This window comes from Haliaeetus albicilla, chromosome 2, assembly GCF_947461875.1.
Source record: "Haliaeetus albicilla chromosome 2, bHalAlb1.1, whole genome shotgun sequence".
NCBI classification, from domain to species: Eukaryota; Metazoa; Chordata; class Aves; order Accipitriformes; family Accipitridae; genus Haliaeetus; species Haliaeetus albicilla.
The window spans coordinates 59,165,907-59,185,590 of NC_091484.1; the positions used below are offsets into that span (position 1 = coordinate 59,165,907).

The 19,684-nt window shown below is 36.4% G+C and overlaps 1 protein-coding gene across 1 annotated transcript in view; it reads left to right on the forward strand.

Annotated features, from left to right (window-relative positions):
* Window positions 1-19,684, forward strand: part of MALRD1 (MAM and LDL receptor class A domain containing 1) — a 289,291-nt gene that overhangs the window by 144,274 nt on the left and 125,333 nt on the right. Inside the window, exons 26-27 of the mRNA XM_069776612.1 lie at window positions 1,158-1,403; window positions 4,240-4,397. Coding sequence (XP_069632713.1) covers window positions 1,158-1,403; window positions 4,240-4,397 — 404 coding nt within the window. The remainder of the gene's footprint in view (window positions 1-1,157; window positions 1,404-4,239; window positions 4,398-19,684) is intronic.

A 19,684-nucleotide genomic window follows, 5' to 3' on the forward strand; every position in this document is an offset into this window, starting at 1 on the left:
AGCCATTCAAGGCTTGCTTTCACTTTACCCAGAGCTTGCAGCAAAGGGGTGTGGCAATGGTTTTTCACTTAGTTTGGGGCATTTGTAATTTAGAGTCTAGCATAAACAAAGTCCTAGAGATGGAGGCTGCCGACACACCAACAGAATACCCTATCTCTTACATTCTTTTTGTTAATAAATCAGTTATTCTGACCTCTTAATAAAACCCAGCCTTACATGAATTTTATTTAGCTCCATCAGGTCCTCCTTTAAATTAAGGTAGTGGTAATGGAAATAGGTTTTTAGCACCATGTGATTTTCAGTATCAGTTAACTCAGGTTCTTCCCATACTAATACAACTTTCATACATGTGCACATTTTAATTTTATGTCTGATAAGCTAATATAGGGATGCTCTTATTTTTAAATAAAATTAGGCTTGTGCATTTATTTCTAGTAGAGTGGAATGGATGAAGGAAATAGGGAGGGTCCATTTCAGAATTTTGTGTCTCCCTTCCTGATTAGAGAATGTACTGAAGGGGCTGCTTTTTATCCAGAGCCCTTCAGAAACTGATCTGAAATGAATACATGAAGCTTGGAAATGGATCCTGTGAAATGAGTCCTACAATTTTCAGGCTGTACAATAGCAGAATTATCCCTCAATAATGCCAGGGATACTGCACAAAAAGGACAGCTTCAACCCACTGAACTCGCCTACAGGGAAAAAAAAAAAAAAAAAAAAAAAAAAAGAAATCCATTAAAAGGCAAACTTCTGTAGTTAAAATAGAAAAGCTTTTTCTTCCAAATTGGGGCTGCTAAACTAAGCTCAACTTTGCAGCTAAAATGAAATGGTTTAATCCTACACCACATGAAAGGAGAATGTCAGCAATTAAGTCAGACTAGAAAGCTTTGTTAGTGAAGGAATGCCTGGCTGGAACTTGCCCTCAAAGGCTTTACAAGGGAAACAGTCATTTATTTATGCAATCTCTTGACGAAATACAAAAGAAATAAACTGATAATGGATTGGCACTTCAGGGGAACCAAAGGCTTTTAATAAAATTGCTCTGGACCACCCTCCTCCTCTTAATATCAAACTTTCTCAGAGGTAACCTTCCAGTAACCTTGCTGGGATGCATGGCAATGCGATTCACCAGGACACCCTCATTCTTCTCTTTTCAGGCTCCTGCTCACACGGCTATTGGCAATGTCAGAACGGCAAGTGTTACAGACCAGAACAAAGCTGTGATTTTGAAGACAACTGCGGGGATAATACAGACGAGAGTGAATGCGGAACTTCCTGCACCTTTGAGAAAGGCAGATGTGGCTGGCAAAATTCCCTGGCAGACAATTTTAACTGGGTGCTGGGGGTCAGCTCGCCTCAAAGTCTTAGACCTCCTGGGGACCACACGCTTGGAAATAGAACTGGTATGTTGTCAGTTCACAAATGAGATGTAATTGTCTTCATGGAGCTTCTCATACCTCCCTTCACGGGCAGCAGGGGGCTTCTAACGTGTGTAATCAGGGCGTCATTTTTAATGAATTAAATGTGTAATGATATCAAAATATTAATTACCGTTGTAAAATGAATTTAAGTTAGGAAAAATTGATTCTTAATTGTTTCTCCTTTAAGTATTGCTGTATGAATCAAGCAAGATAATTTGTAACTTGTCAGGAGAGAGGCACTTGGTCTGGCTGCGGCTTGCAAGGGTGAGTTAGCTCAGCTCTGAGATCCACTGGGTCCTGCTCCTCCAGAGCTTGAGCTTATTTCCAGGAAGCTTAAAGTTACCCATAGTGACAATTCATAGTTTAATTTTAGGTAATTTTAAATAAATAAATTTAAATAAATAAACCTCTTTTGTCAGTAGTAGTGCAGGTCCTGGTTTGTTTTGGCCAAAGCACCCAGTTATCTGTTCTTGTTTTGCTACAAGCTCTGTGCCTTCATCCTCTGCCTCTGAAGGTCCCATAACTCAGGCAAAGATGTTACCAAAGCTGAGCTCAGAACTGATCTTAAATTGAAATATTCCACGGCAGAGTTGCACAAAGGCGTGGGACTTGGATTTAGTAGTTGTTGAATGTTTACATGACCTACTGAAGGGCAAAACCCAATAAACCCAAAGTTTGCTTGAAGATATGTAGAAACTCAGGGGCTAGTGAAAGCTTGCCAGGGTGACTGAGGGTGAAACAGGCACAAATAATCACAAAGATTATGCATTCATATGTTTGTAAATTTTGAGACAGTCCAGCCTGGCTGCATTTCACTGATCTCAGAGTAAGACGTAGTACAAGAGAACTGCCCTCTGACATGTCCCTGTCTTTCATCTGGCTTTTAAAATAGCCATTTCTGTTAGAACACAGATTTATGTATCTCCATGGTATATATGTTTAATCTGCTCCACATATGAATAAAATTGCTGCTGATCTAATTCTCAAGCCTGGAAGTTTATCCTATAATCTCGAAGTTAATTGGTTTTGTTGTGGTGAGTGATCAAATAGGTCACATTCTCCATTTCTTACTCAAGAGCTGCTCTATAGTCTTGAAATTGTGTTCTCAAATAAATATATTTAAAATTAATTTCACTTTTCACAATTTTAATGTGGTGAAATTTTTAAAGGTGAAGGTGGTGTCTGGCCATATTGTTAGAACTGATAGCACTTAATAATCATGTTCATTATGAAAGAACCAAAACAAAATTAAGCTCAGCTGTTAAAATTTTGTCATATGTGGTAGAGGATACTGCAGTATTCAGTGATCGGTCCTTGTACAAAGACGAATTTCAGCGCTTACTTCCAAAACCACAGCTCTTGAGCTTACATCTAGCAACTGCTTAATTCTAACTCCCCTATTAGCACCTCCATTTTCAACATTAAAATGTTGAAAATTTGCTTATGACTGGAACTACACCATTCTGGTTGGAATTAAGTGATTTGTCCTATTATCTCCTAGCCAAGCTTGACTAAATGTGATCAGTCCACTGTCCCACAGTGCTGGTCCCAGTCATTCAGATCAAGGGGCCTTTCAGTGTCCCTTGCCTGCCACCTCAGTCAGTCAAGTTTCCTTCCACAGAAGACTATGAAAGTTTTTGGGGTTGGGTTGCTTTGCTTTGGTTTCCTCCAAACAGAAGTCATTTGCCTAATATTAAACAGGCGTTAACAAACATCAGCATGCCCAGCACTCAACCCAGTCTAGCCACCTCTTCCTAGTAGACTTTGATATGGCATGCTTTTTATATCTTGTATTCTTTAAGTACATCGCTTTTTTTAACACACAAAATAGCAGATGTAGAAAAAATAAGTTTATTTGCATTTTCTAATTATATATAATTTTTTAACTATCACCATGAAAATGTCACTACACTTGTTAAGTATATGCTTAACCTCAGGGAAAAAGCAAATTTCTCATCCCATGAAATTATGGCAAACATATATGGTTGTAACTTAGCCAGAGAAGTGTCAAAGTTAGAATGAACCCATTTTACTCTATCTCTAATTGTGTAAAATTTTTTTCTCTAATTCATATGCAAACTTTAGTAGATGTGCAATTATAATTTAACAGTGTGTTATTTATACTACACTTATGTTTACGTGAACTACAGTTTTGGGTTTTGTACCAAGGAAAAACATGAATTTGAAAACTTGCAGAATTTATTATACTTCTGATTAAAAGTAAAAATGGAAAACTCAAGGACCATATTAGTGTTGGATAATATTAACTGTCGGCATCTGTTTTTGCAATTTTCTCTGATTAAATAATTTAAATGTGAGTTAGTATTCATATATTAAAGAGTACAGATGGCCAAAGGTAATATGAATCATTAGGGATACCTAATGATTTATAAATGTATGAAGGTTTTTTGCCTATTTCACAATTTTCTTGTATAGTGTGACTTGCTATTTTGAAGGTTATCTTTCAGAAAACTTCATCCTGAAATTTATCACAGTGTGGTTATTGTATGATGTGCTGTCAAAATAGCAACTAATGCCATTGAGCAAGGACATGTAATCAGAGTAGCTGGGCACCATGGAATCATTCTCGCTCTTCCACACAGGCCCATCCAAATCTTAAGCTGCTCCCAGTTTATTCCTGATATAACAAGTACACAAGGAATGTGACCTGGTCATTTTTTACCCTAAGACGAGGTTCATTAGTATAGGACCTATATGGGAAGTATACTTAATATGTCTCTGCATTTACTTTGCTGAGTTTTGGAACCTAATTTGAAAGTCTAAAACAATTTTTCAGTAATACATAATTTAATTTCAGGACAATTCCTGTACCTTGAGGCCACTGCAATAGGCCTAAAAAATGAAAAAGCCCATGTGAAGAGTTCCAGATGGAAAGAATCAAGTGGGACTTGTGTGATGAGCTTCTGGTACTTCATGTCATCAAAAGCCATGGGACGTATTCAGGTTCTGATTAAGGTAATAAACCAAACTTTTTATTTTGAATGTCTGATATCTGTAAGGGTACATGTGCTCCAGCAGAGTACTTTGGCACTCTGACGTTCTGCTGTTCGGCTTGTAGATCGGAAGAGCTCGCACACACCTCCTAGTTCAGTGCTGGTTTTTATTATTCTAGTCTCTTAAAAATGCTTTTACCATTTCTCTTCCACAAGAAGTTTCTCTGAAAAGCCACAGAAAATCTTTTTAAAACCTCTTTCCATTTTCCCTTGTCACATACAGTGCCTTTCTCTTTGATATTCTCCATGTGAGAGCTATTTTCATATTTTGCTGCCATGCCTATTGGTAGCTATCAGTATATTACCCTATTGTTCTGATGGGATGATATGCACCAAAAAAATGAATTAGCAACCTGTACAAAGTAAGAATAAAATGCAAAATTATGACTATATAAGTTATGGATCTTTTTATGTAGACAGGTACAGAATATATAATCAATTTTCTTTAAAAATGGCATTTTCTTCACTAAATGTGTGATGACCAAAAAATTATGAAAAAAAAGAAACAACTATTTAGTTATTCAGTTACAAATGAAAACTGATACGTTCCTTGAAAACTGGCTGTTTCATTTGTTGTTCATTAAAAAGAAAAAGGATTAAATGCTTGTAAAAGCAAGTTTTAAATCATAATATGATTCTGAATAAAATGTAGAAATTAATGATCAGTGCAGCAAAAGCACATATTTCACCTCCCTGTGCATGCTATGCATTTTAATGCCATTGGGCATTTTAATGGTGTTCCAACACAATGGCCAAATATACCACTTCTAGATGCAGCAGAAACCTTTGCAAATGAGAGTTTGTGTATTTGTGCTTACCTGTATCTGTGTAGGGAGTTCTGGCTATTCAAGTATAAATCATGGTGCACTTTATTTGTCATATGTCTATTAATTTCTCTTTCTTCAGTATCTCTAATAAAATCTTGGGATAGAAATTAATTTGGTGAACTGCATTAAAAATTCTGTTTTCTTTCCAATGTACATGTTGACTGCCTTCAATTTTAATGATAAATCATATTTCATCCTTGAAAATAAAGTGCTAAAAATTGTTTCTCAAATGTTCTGGATATTATAAGAATAATTCAAAAGCCTGGAAAAAAAAATGCTTCAATAGTCTTTAACATCTAAAGACACAACTTAGGCTAAGTCTGTCTGAAATAAAAAAACAATGAGCCTTTTGACAGACATTAGGAGATTTTTTCATGGATTAGTCCAAACACCTACAAATGACAATAGTCCCCTCATCAAGTAGCTGTAATTAATGGGATGTATTTATACAGCTATTTTTCCTAGAAAATCTCAAATCCATAAAGAGGGCAAGTAGATAAAAAAAAAAAGTAAATTTGTTGTTTGAAAATAACTTCTCTTTCATAATGTATTCAAAAAGGAAAACAAAAATAGATCCCATTACTTAAAATGAATAAGCTGCAAAAATAAACATTAATTTTGACTCAAAGTTCAAAGTATGTTCTCATCGCGTTATTCAAAGGTGTATCTTGTACCACCCAAATATTGTAATTATGACCATTTTAAGATTGTTTAGTTTTAATTGTAAACTAACTTACAAACTAACTTTGGTGGAAAATAAAGAGCAGCTGCGTTAGATATGTGTGAGTAGTTTGCACTTAAATTATCACTGTTGATTGCATACAGTAATTATCACATTAAGTATGTTGCAACATGGAGAGTAGCCTTAAAAACATAATTATATCTCATTTTATTACATGCAGTGAAATTAATAATACACAATCAAATACTTCTGTTAAACAGGAAACAAAAGAGGTGAAATAAAAGAAAATCAAACCAACCACACTACCTAAAATGAGTTAAAAAGAGACATTTATTCTCTGTTGGGATACTGTCTCTGAAGGGTTCAAGTCCAGTAGTTAAATTCTTAATTATTTTTTCCACCCTTGGGATGGACAAAGGGATTTAATTATTTTTTACATATGACCTGAGCAGAGTTTTACTAAATAGTTATCCCCATTGAGATTCTTTTCTACTCTCCATCTAATATTTGTTTGAAATATCATGTTTTAGATATGTTTTAATGTATAATTTTATTATACTAATAAACTTTTCAGACATTATTTTCATGTTATTTTAAATCCTTGCTACAGGGATCTTAAAGAGATTTTTAAAGGTAGTGTAAATAGAAGACATTTGAGTAATGATTTACTATTCTTATGCAATTTTTTAAATGAAAGCAAGAATTTTGCATGGAGGTAGGAAAAATTATTCTCATTATTGTATCCCAGATTGTATTGCAGATCGGCCTAGCTGACCTGTTATGTTGCTTATAAGGATTTGTAAGTCAGTATTATAGAGTTTCTATTTAGCAGTGTCTGTATGAATAAAATCTAATTAAACAACACATAGTCATGGGAAGTCATACTGAAGCTACTCCTGCTAGCTCAAACTGCAATACCAAGATATTTCCATGCAGTTTGAGTATCTCTTGATTTAAAGTTAATGTCAGTGAAAGCAGATCAGTAGATTTGTGATTAGTAGAAAATGCAAGGAAGAGGAGATGACCTGGGAAGGAATCTACCATTTCAAGTTTGACAAGTTAGCCAACTGCCTCTAGCTAAAGTCATCATGTCTGTTAAAAATTGAACTGCGAGTGAACACCATACCCACCAATGGCACAGTAATGAACAATACGACGAGGAAATGTCATATGGAGGCAGAATGAGGAAGACATTTCTCCTCCTCCTGAATATCACTGTGGAAGAAAAACAGTAATCTAGCATAAAAAGCCATCTTTTTAAAATCATAGTTCATGGTATGTATTGGTGTCTTCTCTTAATGTTCGTGTTGCTTGTCCACATTCAGGAAGCTTAAGAATATTATCTATCATACTACTAAAGTATGATATAACCAATAAAACTGCAGGATCGTAAAAGGGATACTATAGCCAAGCATGAACTTTTATGTTAAGGTTTGCAGTCACAGAGAAAACTCATTTTCTAAGGGAATTTCGCTGCGTTTACACTGGGGGTTTTCTCCTTGAATTGTACTACATATTCTTTGTACAGACCTCTCTGTATACGGAATGATAATCCAATCAAAATTATGGGCCATTGAACTAGTTGCAAAAGTACAGTATTCTTCAAATCAACCCCCTCAACATTTATACAAATGAAAGATGTTGACATTACAGCTGTTTATGGAGGCTGCAATATCCAACTCACCATCCAGCTAAATTAAAATTACAAATTGCTTAACAGCAGTGCAAAAGCTCACCAGGCAAACAGAATATTACCAGAAGAGACCTGGGTATAACTAGTCAAAGCTTTGCTAGTGCGGTGAGATTTTGAGATACTTCTAATGTCCTCCGTGACAGTTGTAAGAGAATACAATCCGCTGCAGGAGATATTTTGAAGCTGAAGCACAGCATACTCACTATGCCTGTTCTAGCCATGATGGTGGTGTTCTTTGTCAACACTCAGTACTGGTTTATTTTATGAGTCAGAAGAAACAGTGTTATTTTTAAACGTGCTTCTAAAGAGGCAAGCAAGAATTCTGAGGTGAAAGGCATGATACATTTTACTGTTCGGCTGATCTGAACATGTTTCCTCCTGCTGCTTAAGCTGTTCCTGTCATAAAAAAGAAGCAAGTCTTAGGTATCACAGTGGGAAAGGAAGAACAATCAAAGGTTAAAAACGTTTGTTGAAGATTATTTTTGTGGGATCAATGTTAATTGCCCTGCATATAGACATTGTCATTAAAAAAGATAATTTAGGATTTAATCCACTTAGGGGGGGGCCTCTTCCAAGGATTTCAAACAAGCCTCTCAAAAAAAAATATGCAGACATATAAGGAAGGTGAAACCTGCCATTAGTAACTACCTCCGCTGACTGTGACAAGGCCAAGATACAAAGGATCTCATTAGGAAGTTCCAGTGGACCTTACTCAGGCATTTAATTAATTCCATCCAGTTACAAATGAGCAAAGACATAACGATATTCAGGAGGACAAGAGGTCCTGGCCAGCTGGTGGCAAGGGAAGCACTCCCACTGCTGTAGGGACGGACTAACCTGGCCAGGGCAAGGGGCAGCTGGAGCCAGGAGCCAGCACCCTCCAGCTGCTCCGGGCTGATGCAGCACAGACCCTGTCAGCTGGCTGCTGCGGCTTCCCAGCAAAAGCTGGAAGCCGTCTCCGTTGTTCCCTTGGTGCTCTTATTGGTTTTAGCTAGCCTAAGGTAGAGAGGAGGGGAGAGGGCTGGTACTGTACAAATGTATGGCTTAGCAGGGGCCACAGCCCAAGTATAGATGACTCATGGCGGGTTTTGTAATTCCCTGGTTATTTTTAGTGGAGGAGCCTACTGTCCTGGGCTGTCAACAGAAAAACCTGCAGCAGAGAAGCTGCAGGTGCCAGCTGATATCTTCTGGACTTCTGTATTTCTAGGATCGAGTAGTTTAAAAAGAAATTTTCACAAATCGATATCATTGATGCTACTTCTATGGGAAGTCATTCAAGAATAAAGTCTGAGGAAACAACTTATTCTACTTCACAGCTTAAAATAGACCGTGTATTTCTACATTGATTCTTCTTACTGACTGCATGAAAAACAATCAACTCCTCACATTAACGTAGAAGTTACAGACTTCATTGGTTTCAGGTAGCCTCAAAGCAAATTATCTGACCTCCATGCAGCTAGAGGAAGAAATGTTAAATTTTCAAAGATTTGCTTGAATGTTTTACTTAAGAGTCTGCTGAACTTCAAAGGATGCTCCAAACAATGTACAAGATGTAGATTTTTCACCTCCCCTCTTCAGACATAACAGACTTTTCAGAGAAATTCTTTAAGTCTAAGGCAGAAGTGTAAAGTTTTCTAGTATTTGTATATGGGTGAAATAGATATATGAACCTATCTAGCTGTATGTTCAGTAGCTTACATTTATCTTTTTTTTTTCCTTTGAATCCTAGTATTTTGTTTATTTCAAATAGTTTTCCTTTATTTAATCCAGCAAAATACACATTCAGGAGAATTTGGTTCCACATAGCAGCACATGGGTAATGGCCTTAATTTAATGAATATCTATAGCTCTCAAAAGGGACACAGTTTTAAAATTTTTACTCCCATTGTTGACCTGTGAACTGTTATTAAAAGCTGTATCTGAGACAATGAAATATCCAATCTGACTAATGAGTCAGAGTAAGGGAGTATTACCTTAGCCCCAGGAGCTTTAAAGGAAATCAGTAGGGATACTGTGAAATACAGTATTACTTGTCAAGAAAGAAAGGAAGATTAACTTTTATGGTAGCTTTAGTTCCCAGAGCAAGACAGTTTTGTATTTATATTGGCTGAACTGAATGCAGAATCTAAGCAGCACTTTCCACCTTTTTAGGCATTGTTTCAAACAGGGTTGTTGTAGGTCTGATTTTGACCCCATGACATAAGCATATTTCCAAGTAAATTGAGACTCAGACAATGATTAAATAAAAATAAGTCAGTTTTCACTGGAAGCATCATTTCTCAAAAATAGTTTACACATAAGGGACAAACAAATATGCACATCCGTAGATAAGGGTAGACACCATTCAGTGCATTTTATTTTCTCAGATGAGTACATTAGGAAGTTATTTCAATTTTCTTAACTGTAAATTATTGGAAGCTTATAATTTATTGTATTCTTACACTGCAACAAGATGTAAGCACTCCTTCCAAAGAGTTGGTGAGCAGGAATAATATATTTGGATGTGCTTTGGAGGAAAAAAGTCTTTGAAGAAGGGTTAAAGAATCACTGTTGTATTTTGGAATCTTACTCGTGAAGACCAGAGGTTCATCAGAGGATTTGTAATTTAAAATCATCACGTTTCTAGAAACACATATCAGAGAAATTTTCGTATGTGAATTATTAAGCATTTTTTTGTTTAAATTCTTTGAGAACTTGACCTTTTTCTCCCTTGGGAGATGAGGATGACGAGTAGTAAAGGATTAGTGTTGCTAAGGGCATGTCTCTGTCAGGCAGGGCAGTGCCTGGTTAGAAAACTGAGTAGGCTGAGAGGTTTAGACAGCACGATGCATACCGAATCATCGAAGCAACACAGCAATATACTGTAACATTACAGCTGGAATTGTAAGCCCTGCCTCTCATGGCTAATACCACTATCCTGTTTTCTGTCCCAGCCTGGCACCATATTGCACGTTGTGACATAGATGAAAAATGCACTTTTGGTGTCCTCCTCACTGCACAGTTCTCCAGTGCTGTTTCACTGAACACGTTCCCCAAATCAGAGATGTCTGGGAGTGATTTACTGTATTGATTTGTCAACTCATAAGCTCACAGAGTGATGGTGGTTACATTGCTGCTTTTTAGCATATGAGGCTTTGAAGCATCTCTGGAATCTTTGCAGGTGTCCTGGTTTCAGCTGGGATAGAGTTAATTGTCTTCCTAGTAGCTGGTACAGTGCTATGTTTTGAGTTCAGTATGTGAAGAATGTTGATAACACTGATGTTTTCAGTTGTTGCTCAGTAGTGTTTAGACTACAGTCAAGGATTTTTCAGCTTCTCATGCCCAGCCAGCAAGAAAGCTGGAGGGGCACAAGAAGTTGGCACAGGACACAGCCAGGGCACCTGACCCAAACTGGCCAACAGGGTATTCCATACCATGGGACGTCACATCTAGTATATAAACTGGGGGGAGTGGGGGCGGGGGATCGCTGCTTGGGGACTGGCTGGGTGTCAGTCGGCGGGTGGTGAGCAATTGCACTGCGCATCATTTGTACATTCCAATGCTTTTATTACTACTGTTGTCATTTTATTAGTGTTATCATTATTATTTTCTTCCTTTCTGTTCTATTAAACTGTTCTTATCTCAACCCATGGGTTTTGCTTCTTTTCCCCATTTTCTTCCCCATCCCACTGGGTGGGGGGGGAGTGAGTGAGCGGCTGCGTGGTGCTTAGTTGCTGCCTGGGGTTAAACCACGACAGCAGGTCAGACTTCTTTTGCTCTTTTCTAAGACTTTTCAGGGCAGACATTCAACAGCAAAAGTTGTGATTTAAGTATCTCTCAGGGCAGAGTTCTTTTAAGGATCATAGAGCTGCTGTTTAATGATTTTTACTGAAGCAATGGACATCAAAATCCGGTCTTTTTTTATATAGCAGCTGTGAAACAGAGACATATTTTTATGAAGACAAAAGGACTTTGTCTAAATGATAGAGGCGGCCTTGAGCTTTGAGCATTTTTATTAGTTTTTCATATCTCTTCTTCAAAATAGGTAAGTTTAGAAATTTAGTTAACATATCTTTTCTTAAAAGAAGAACAAATAATGCAACATGACCTGGTGCCTTCTGATATCTTTTAGAAAGCATATAGCATTGATCAGACCTGAAATCCCAAGACAATGTCTAATTTTCCCAACAAAAACTCCACTTGAAACAAACACACTGAACATTTCTAGGAGTTCCATTTAACATTAGAAAAAGTGGAAGAGCTTTCTTTTTCCCTTTTTCCTTTCTAATCTCTTTTTACAGCCCAAGACCCCTTGGTCTTCCACTGAGAAAAGTATCTTCCTTTTGTCAAACACAGACTGAACTGAACAGATATTATACTAGAAAACTTCAGCAAGCATCGAGGTAGTACTAGTGCTTATTGTAGAACATTAATTTATTTCCAGCTTTATCCTCCTTTAATGCAACTTTTCTTTTTAATTCACAGTTCATTTTTAATGTCTTGGAGATGTTCTAGGTTCTGGTAGTCTTTGATCTTTGCCAGGCTTGCAGTATCAAGCTGTAGTGTGCTTAAAATTACTTTGATGAATAAATAAAGCGTCCTAACAGGAAGAGTCTAATTTTTATGCTTCCAGAATTTTTTTCAGTTTCTGGCCTTCAGCTTTGAATCTGGAGTAACTTCAGGAGAAAAAAAAAAAAAAAGACATTTGTGTTTCTGTATCTGCTGTAGTTTTGGTTTTTTTTTTTCACAAAGATGGAAGTATCTGATTCCAATTCATTTCATGTAAGAGTCAGACTAGGTATTTTTTAGTACCTATATTTATGACTGTAATAATCGGTATGTGTATTTGTTTGTAGGTTGACCCCATTGCACTATGTAATGGTGAACTAAATGGAAGATGAAAGGCTGATTTAAGTAGAATTTTCTTATCATTACATGCACTGACATCCAACATGGTGGTAGAGAGCAGTTATCAGTTGCAGCAGAGACTAATAGTGTCAATGTAATGGGAGCTTTGAGAGCCTTCTGTTTCTTCCCACTATCTTATTTACCATGGAGACAAACCTTACCATAACCTGGTAACTTTGTGTTGCTTGCCTATGAGAGGGGCACTGCAGCTCAGAGATGAATTGCCTGCAAACTCATGGAAACCCCATAGTCCATTCATAGGAGCGTCTTATCTAGGTTTTAAGTCTCAAATTCTTTTGACTGGCCTTTACGTTCAGTCACACACCTCAGGCTGTCCAGCTACCCTCAGCACTTCCCACCTTGCCTCATTCTTTTGAAATATTTTCCTGCAAGTTTTGCCAGGCCATATATGCAAAATTAAAGAAACAAGGAGCTCATATAAGGAATGTTAGTCCTACTTTTAAGACTGAAGAAAACATGCTAATGTGATTTTCAGTTTGAATTAATGAAGTAATGAGAGATGATACTTCAATACTACTAAAATCAGGAATTAAAAAGACCATTTACGTCCCTGGAATATGTGGGTGTAACTGTGTGGTCTGCAGAGTATATTTGATTTTGCCTTCAGCAGGAGCACTAAAAGAAGGAAATGAATACTAAATGTTGCATTTCTTATCTCCCACATATCAGATGAGTTGAGGCTCTTAATCTATCTGTGATGCTAATTTTTTTTAGCTCTAGGAGTTTTAGATTATACGGAAAGGTTTCAAAGGCTAATGCAAATGAAAAAAAAACACCTTTTATTGTATGTGTGGATCTTATGGGATTAATAAATAAGGAGAATTAATCTTTAGCTATAATGCTGGTCTTTAATGTGGACCAGGAATAACTGGGTGTGGTCAAAATATGAGGATTTTCTTAGAAGAATTGGGGTCTTGTTTTCTAAAGAGAGTGAGGACGCCAAAAAAACCCACAGCCTACCAGAAAAAACCCCAACCACCCAACACTGAGACTATATCTATAAAAAAATCATGTGGATGCTTTTCAGATTTTCATAATAAATTTAAACTATAAGGCCATTTTTTTTGCTTTACTTTCAAAATCATAAAAGTGAAAAAAAAAATCTTATAATGGAAAACATCCTAGTGAAAATGTTGTTTGTTGCATAGTACTCATTGAATAAAAATAGTCAAATGTTTTAAACTAACAGGAATACAATTAAAAGCATAGAAAACAAAACAGTGCAAATAAGCTTATTTTTATTTCCTTGCAAAATCATCTCTTTTCTATAAACATTAAATGTCACCACACATTTCTCATTATAATGGTAGGGGAAATTTTGATACTACAGGTGCCATTTTATGATTAATAATTATGAACATTTTTTGGATGTCAATCGCTCTTCTCATTGAAATGTAGGAAGAGACAGCTATTGTGGAAAGGTTGTATGAAACCACAGTGGAAACTTAGGCTAATGCAATTGTACAACACCATTCATTTTATATAGCTAACTTCCCGGTTTATATAAAACTGTGTTTTGTTCTTTGAAATTACAGTGAAATGAACCAGGCACTCAATCTATATTTGGCTGAATCCATAAATCAAGGCACAAATGTGAAGCATCTTTCAGGTTTTAAATAATTTGCTTAGACTTGTTTTCTGTACATTTATACTGTCTCATATAGGTGGCTAAAAATATTACTTGTTCTATTAAGTGTCTGTATGATAAAGCTACTCTGCCATTTATCCAATGAAAATCTGCAGCCCATATTTAGATGTTATTTGGTCTTCCCCTCATCTGCTCACTGTTGCCTTCCATTCCTTCAGCTGAATAGCACAGCTCAGTATCTTACTGTTTTCTAGTTTAATTTAGTTTGATCTGTATGGGAGAAAAGGTTGTTTAAATGAGAGTTTCCGATGTGATCCAGAAGAGGTAGTATTTAGATTTTGATACATGAACCATCTAATTCATTTCACTGATCAGTGAACAGAAGACTCTTGTTATTTATGACATGGAAATACTCATTAGATTTGAAGCATTCTGCTGTGCACAACATTATTCTGAGCATTTTGACAGTGTGATTCAGTTCAGAATTGTGCTCAATAGGGAGTTCAGAGGGACTATGTTATCAAAAAGTTTATTAGCAGTCACAAAATGATTTACATGGATTTCCATCCCTTTAATGCTTTATATACCAACTGTGTTCTTCAAGTGTTACTAAAAGAACGAGTCTTTTTTTTTCCAGCCTAGCTGTTTTAGGAGTTTGTGGGCTATGGAAAGGAATTAACAACTAATGAAAATCCTCCCCTGACTCGCTAGCTGCACATTTTTAACCTTAGACTTTGCTTTAGTCAATAGTATAGTCTGTTTAACTCAGTACACCTGGAATTTAATCTCTACACAAATTGCAGTCTCCTCCTTCCAAGTTGTACCAAGATTTGTTGTACAGAGGAATGAAGTGTTTCTTCAGGTAAGATTTGAAATCTCTTGACAGTAGCGATGCAGTGAGACCATTCTAGAGAGACCAGCTGTCTTGAAAAGACCAATCTTAAAGAGTCAATCTTTTCAACTTGAAAATTTTCCTATGTGTAGCTGAAGAACATGAATGGTCTTACAAATAATATCCAGAGAAGGTGTGGTCATATGAGGGAGAAAGGTACAGGACACCATGTAGCAAGACAAAAGAAGGCACATCATGGTAAAGGATACTAAAATACTTTAAAGCATACCATCTAGTTCATATTTTCTGAGTATGCCGATCTAATGGCAACAAATCTTACAGTGACACATATATGATGCCATTGCTATAGAAACTTCTTAGACTTCATCTTAAAATATCCCTTTCCATACAGACACAATCAGACTGAATCTCTGCTGTAGGAGGCGTGGGGAAGGTACGCTTTTCCACACATCCCTTGGAGTTCTCTTATTTTCAGTTGTTTTGTTACTCAGTGGTTATCTTTTTCCTTTGATTTGCCTTTTTTAATGTTGCAATGTTTCCTTAGTTCACAGAAAAAGATTTATATTCTTCTGATAATTAGCTCTGTGCTTTTTGGCTGTAGGGAATAAATCCATTTAGAAAACACAGGCAGAACTTCTGCAGTGTCTGCAACATCCAGAGAAAAACTGAAGAAGTGGAAATAGGGAATAGAGGTTATCACAGCTACTGAAACTATAAACCAGAATTGAATTACGTAACAGATGCTGCACTGGGAAGAAATGGAAGGATATCTGAGGGCTTTTCATTGAAAACCAAAAAATTAATAGAAGAGAAAAAAAGTCACTGAATTTCCTGTTCTACCTTAGTTTTATTTGTATTTGTTTGACAGGTTGGAAGTTATTACAAATTCTCTTTTACATATTTGAAGTGTGGCTGATGCTTGCTCTCACGCTTGTTTTCAGACCTATCATTTTGCCTTAACGTAAGCAATTTTTTTCTATGCTATCACAGGAAAGACATCTTAGAAAGAGATCTCTGCACTTTCTCCAGCATGTAGATTTCTTTTCTAAGAAATATGTTAATATCGCAAGACCTGCTGTTAAACTGTAATTTGTCCCATTGTGGGTGGCATTCCTGTTACTTAAAGTGCAACCACTGCAGCAGTCACCCTAGCTTCTCTTTCTTGATGGTGGGGTTTTACTGACTACATCAAAGGAAGTCTTGAGCATGATTTATCTCACTCTAAAGTAAGCATCTATAAGAGGAAAGGTGGCTATTGCTTTCAATATAGCTTCCTGTGACACGTAACTGTATATAGTAACATTCAAGAAGAAATATTGGGTACATGGAGGAATGTCACTGGATAAATATTCAATTTTGCATATTTCAGTAAATATTTTTGAATACTTACATAGATATTTCATATCTATGCTGGCAATGCAAACACCAAGATCTGATGAATCTGTTTGCAAACTTTTATCTTCTACATCCCTACCATACTATACATATTTATAACATTATGTGTCCTTGAACATATAAGGTGGTGACCACTGGAGAGAGAAGTAGGGAAAGAGAGAATCTCACTGAAGTGTTTTAATGTAATAAGACCTGTCAGTTATGAGAGCTCTCAATTTGTAGAGAATATATTTAATAACTACAGATTAAAAATTTAAATCAGATATCTGGTTCCTTGGCATTCTCTAAGAAATAAATAGTTGTATGCATCAGATATTATAGAGACAGGACTTGAGCATTCCTCTTAAAGATGCCTCTTTGCTCAGGATCAATTCAGTGAAGCTCAAAAATACTCAATCGAGCTTTGAGTATCTAAAGAGCTTACTATTATTTCAGCCTTAGTGTTTTGATTCCCCTGAGCCTGTCCAGTTCATCTAATATCTCAGAGGATGTGTTCTATATTTCTACAAGCCCAAAAGCTACAATCCAATTGAAAATAATATTCTACTAGAATACAAATAAGCTGTAAAAGTAAATATCACAAAAAAGAAATACAGTTATATCTCAGTGAACCTCTCACTGCATCAAAGTAGGGATGACACCTGACTGACAGTAATCACTCTCTTATACGTCTGAAAAAGCACAAGATACTCTTTGACGATTAGTAGGGTATGTTCATGTCAATCCTTGACATGCAGATTTGTCACTTTGAAGAATTGACAGATGAAATATTTAGTAAAACCTTGAAAGTTTTAATGTCATTGTATAAGAATTAAGAATTTACTATTGCTAGTCTTACGATTTTATTGTACTGCCCTAAAAGACCCTTGCTTTTTTTAAAAAAGTGTGTTTAGTTACAGCACATATGTACTTGTTTTCCTTTTTTTTCCCAATTTTTTCATTTTCATCTCAGCAGAATCCCTTAAAAGATATGTTTTCCCATTCCTTACATTCAGTTTTATATACAGAATAAAGGTGGTATTAGAGGTGAATTACTGAATTGAAATATTGATTAAAACAAACAAAATCTCTGAAAGATTCCAGATGTTTTGTTCAGCTGAATTGGCTTTGCCTTGGGGCTTTTATTTTTCAAGACAGCTGTAATGATAATGCTTTAATTCTTCATAAACAAATCTTAACATTTTGAAGAACTGAGAGGACTTTCACACAGGCTGATTCCATGATTTCTGCCTCGTGGAACTGATTTTGTAAACACTGTGACACTGTGAATAGAAAAATGCTTCTGACCTTGTCCACTAACTGTCAGAGTTCCAAAGAAAAGTTAGTCCCACCAGCGCAGCTCCTGCCTTCCCACTGTGTCACTCAAACAGCACTTTGATCCATGTGGTTGACTAGAGTAAGGTGCTCTACTTCCAAGCACATCTTTGTCCAGGATTGGCCACATGCAGTGATAAATTCTTCCAAGATAAGATGGGTCAATGAGTAAGGGAAGTTTGGTCCCACTGCCTGAAAAGTTTGAAATTCAATTAAATATTGAATAAGTATCTAAACTGATAGATACTTATCTGAGGCAAGCAATTTATCAGTCTTTCCTTTTAGTTTGTATTAAACACCGATTCAGTGTGAGAACATCTAGAGCAGATTAATTGCTTTCATTTTTAGGACTGAGAGTTGTATTTTCTTTCTGTTTCAGTGGCCACAGAGAAAACTAGCAAAGTCACTTTTTTGGTGCAGCTCAGCAATACTTTCTTTTCTAACTGAAAGTTTTAGTCAACATTCAGTAAGGCAATGCAAGTGCCAAACAACTCTACACCATCTGACTAGTTTCAGACAGTGTACATAAGTAGATTGACACAGACATACACGAAAAGAAAGGTGCTTCACCATCCTCCTAAAAGGCATCTTGGACACAAATACACATTGGCAGTATCTGGTGTGATCTGTGGTCCTGAGAGTTTTGCCCATGTCCCAGTTTCACCATGGCTGATGGCATGCACAGACCTTCCAAGGCACTCAGGGGGCTGTGCCTAGCCAGCTCCCCCGCAGTGGGTGCTCTGAGGTCAGGACACAACATGGATGTCACCACTGGTTCTAGAGTTATTGGGGACATGAACCTCCTATTTGGACAACAAGTCTGTATTCCTTCTCTCATTCCATAACCCAACTTGTAAAGGAGAACATTAATGGGGGTGGCGGTGGGGGGAAGAAAAGAAAAAATTTTTAAAAAAGATGATCTAAAGTATGGTTCTTCAAGGACAAGGAGTGGTAAGAATTATCAACACTATTTGAAGTTCCTTGATTATACACTTAAGACGTGTAGAAGATGAGTTAAAGAGTTAAAGCTGCTTAATAAAAAGCTGAAATTTGATATGCGATTTTGCCTCACATCTTCAAATATGGTATTCAGAGTATTCTCTATAGGAGGAAAAATATGACAGATTTGAGGTTCTCTTATTTCTGCAAATGTTTTTTTATGATCTTGATTCATAAACTGTTTTGTTACATCTCTTACTGTGTATGTTCTGCATTTGTTTAGGCAGTCAGTATAAGTAAAGGTTTGACTTTTATCTTATAATCCAAGGAATCTAGCACTGCACAATGTTTAGCACGCTGTCCTTACATTTGACACTATAGAGGGTTGTGACAGTTGTCCAGAGTCTTCCTAGAGTTTTTGTAACTGTGATTATTTCTCTTTCAAGCTTTGGTTTTCTAGAGAATTTCTGTTGCCTCAACTCTAAGATGGGAACAATCTGAGGAGATCTGTAAAACGTGATTAAAACAAAGGTGTGACCAGGTTTGAGACAAAATGGAACGAAGTTGCTTGAAATGCTAATGGTTTTATAAAATGGCTTTGATGCTTACTGTTACTCAGTCTTAGCAGTAGAACTGAAGGAAAAAATGAAATCCAAGCAATCACAACTGTATCCCTTAAGCTACCTAAAAACCAAGATCAAACCAAGGTGGATTATGCTAGGAAATGAAGAAGAAATTTTTGTATTTGAGAAGAAAGGAGGGCTGGGAGGGCTAGGAAATGAAGACAGGATGAAGTAGTACAAGGTACCTAATGAATCCTCTTTTACAAAGAGGAGTTGTTTTATTCTCTGTTCTAATTGGTGTTTTATTTCTCTGTTCTAATTGGTAAGGATAACATACAGAATGAAGATGTATTTTAAGAGCCTAAGCACATAAAAGTATATTTGATGGAAAGAGTATCATGGGAATATAGAAAGATGCAAACAAGAAACAAAAGAGTTTGCTTGGTAGTAAATGAAAGCTGGCTATAATGAAATCTAGTAGATTTAA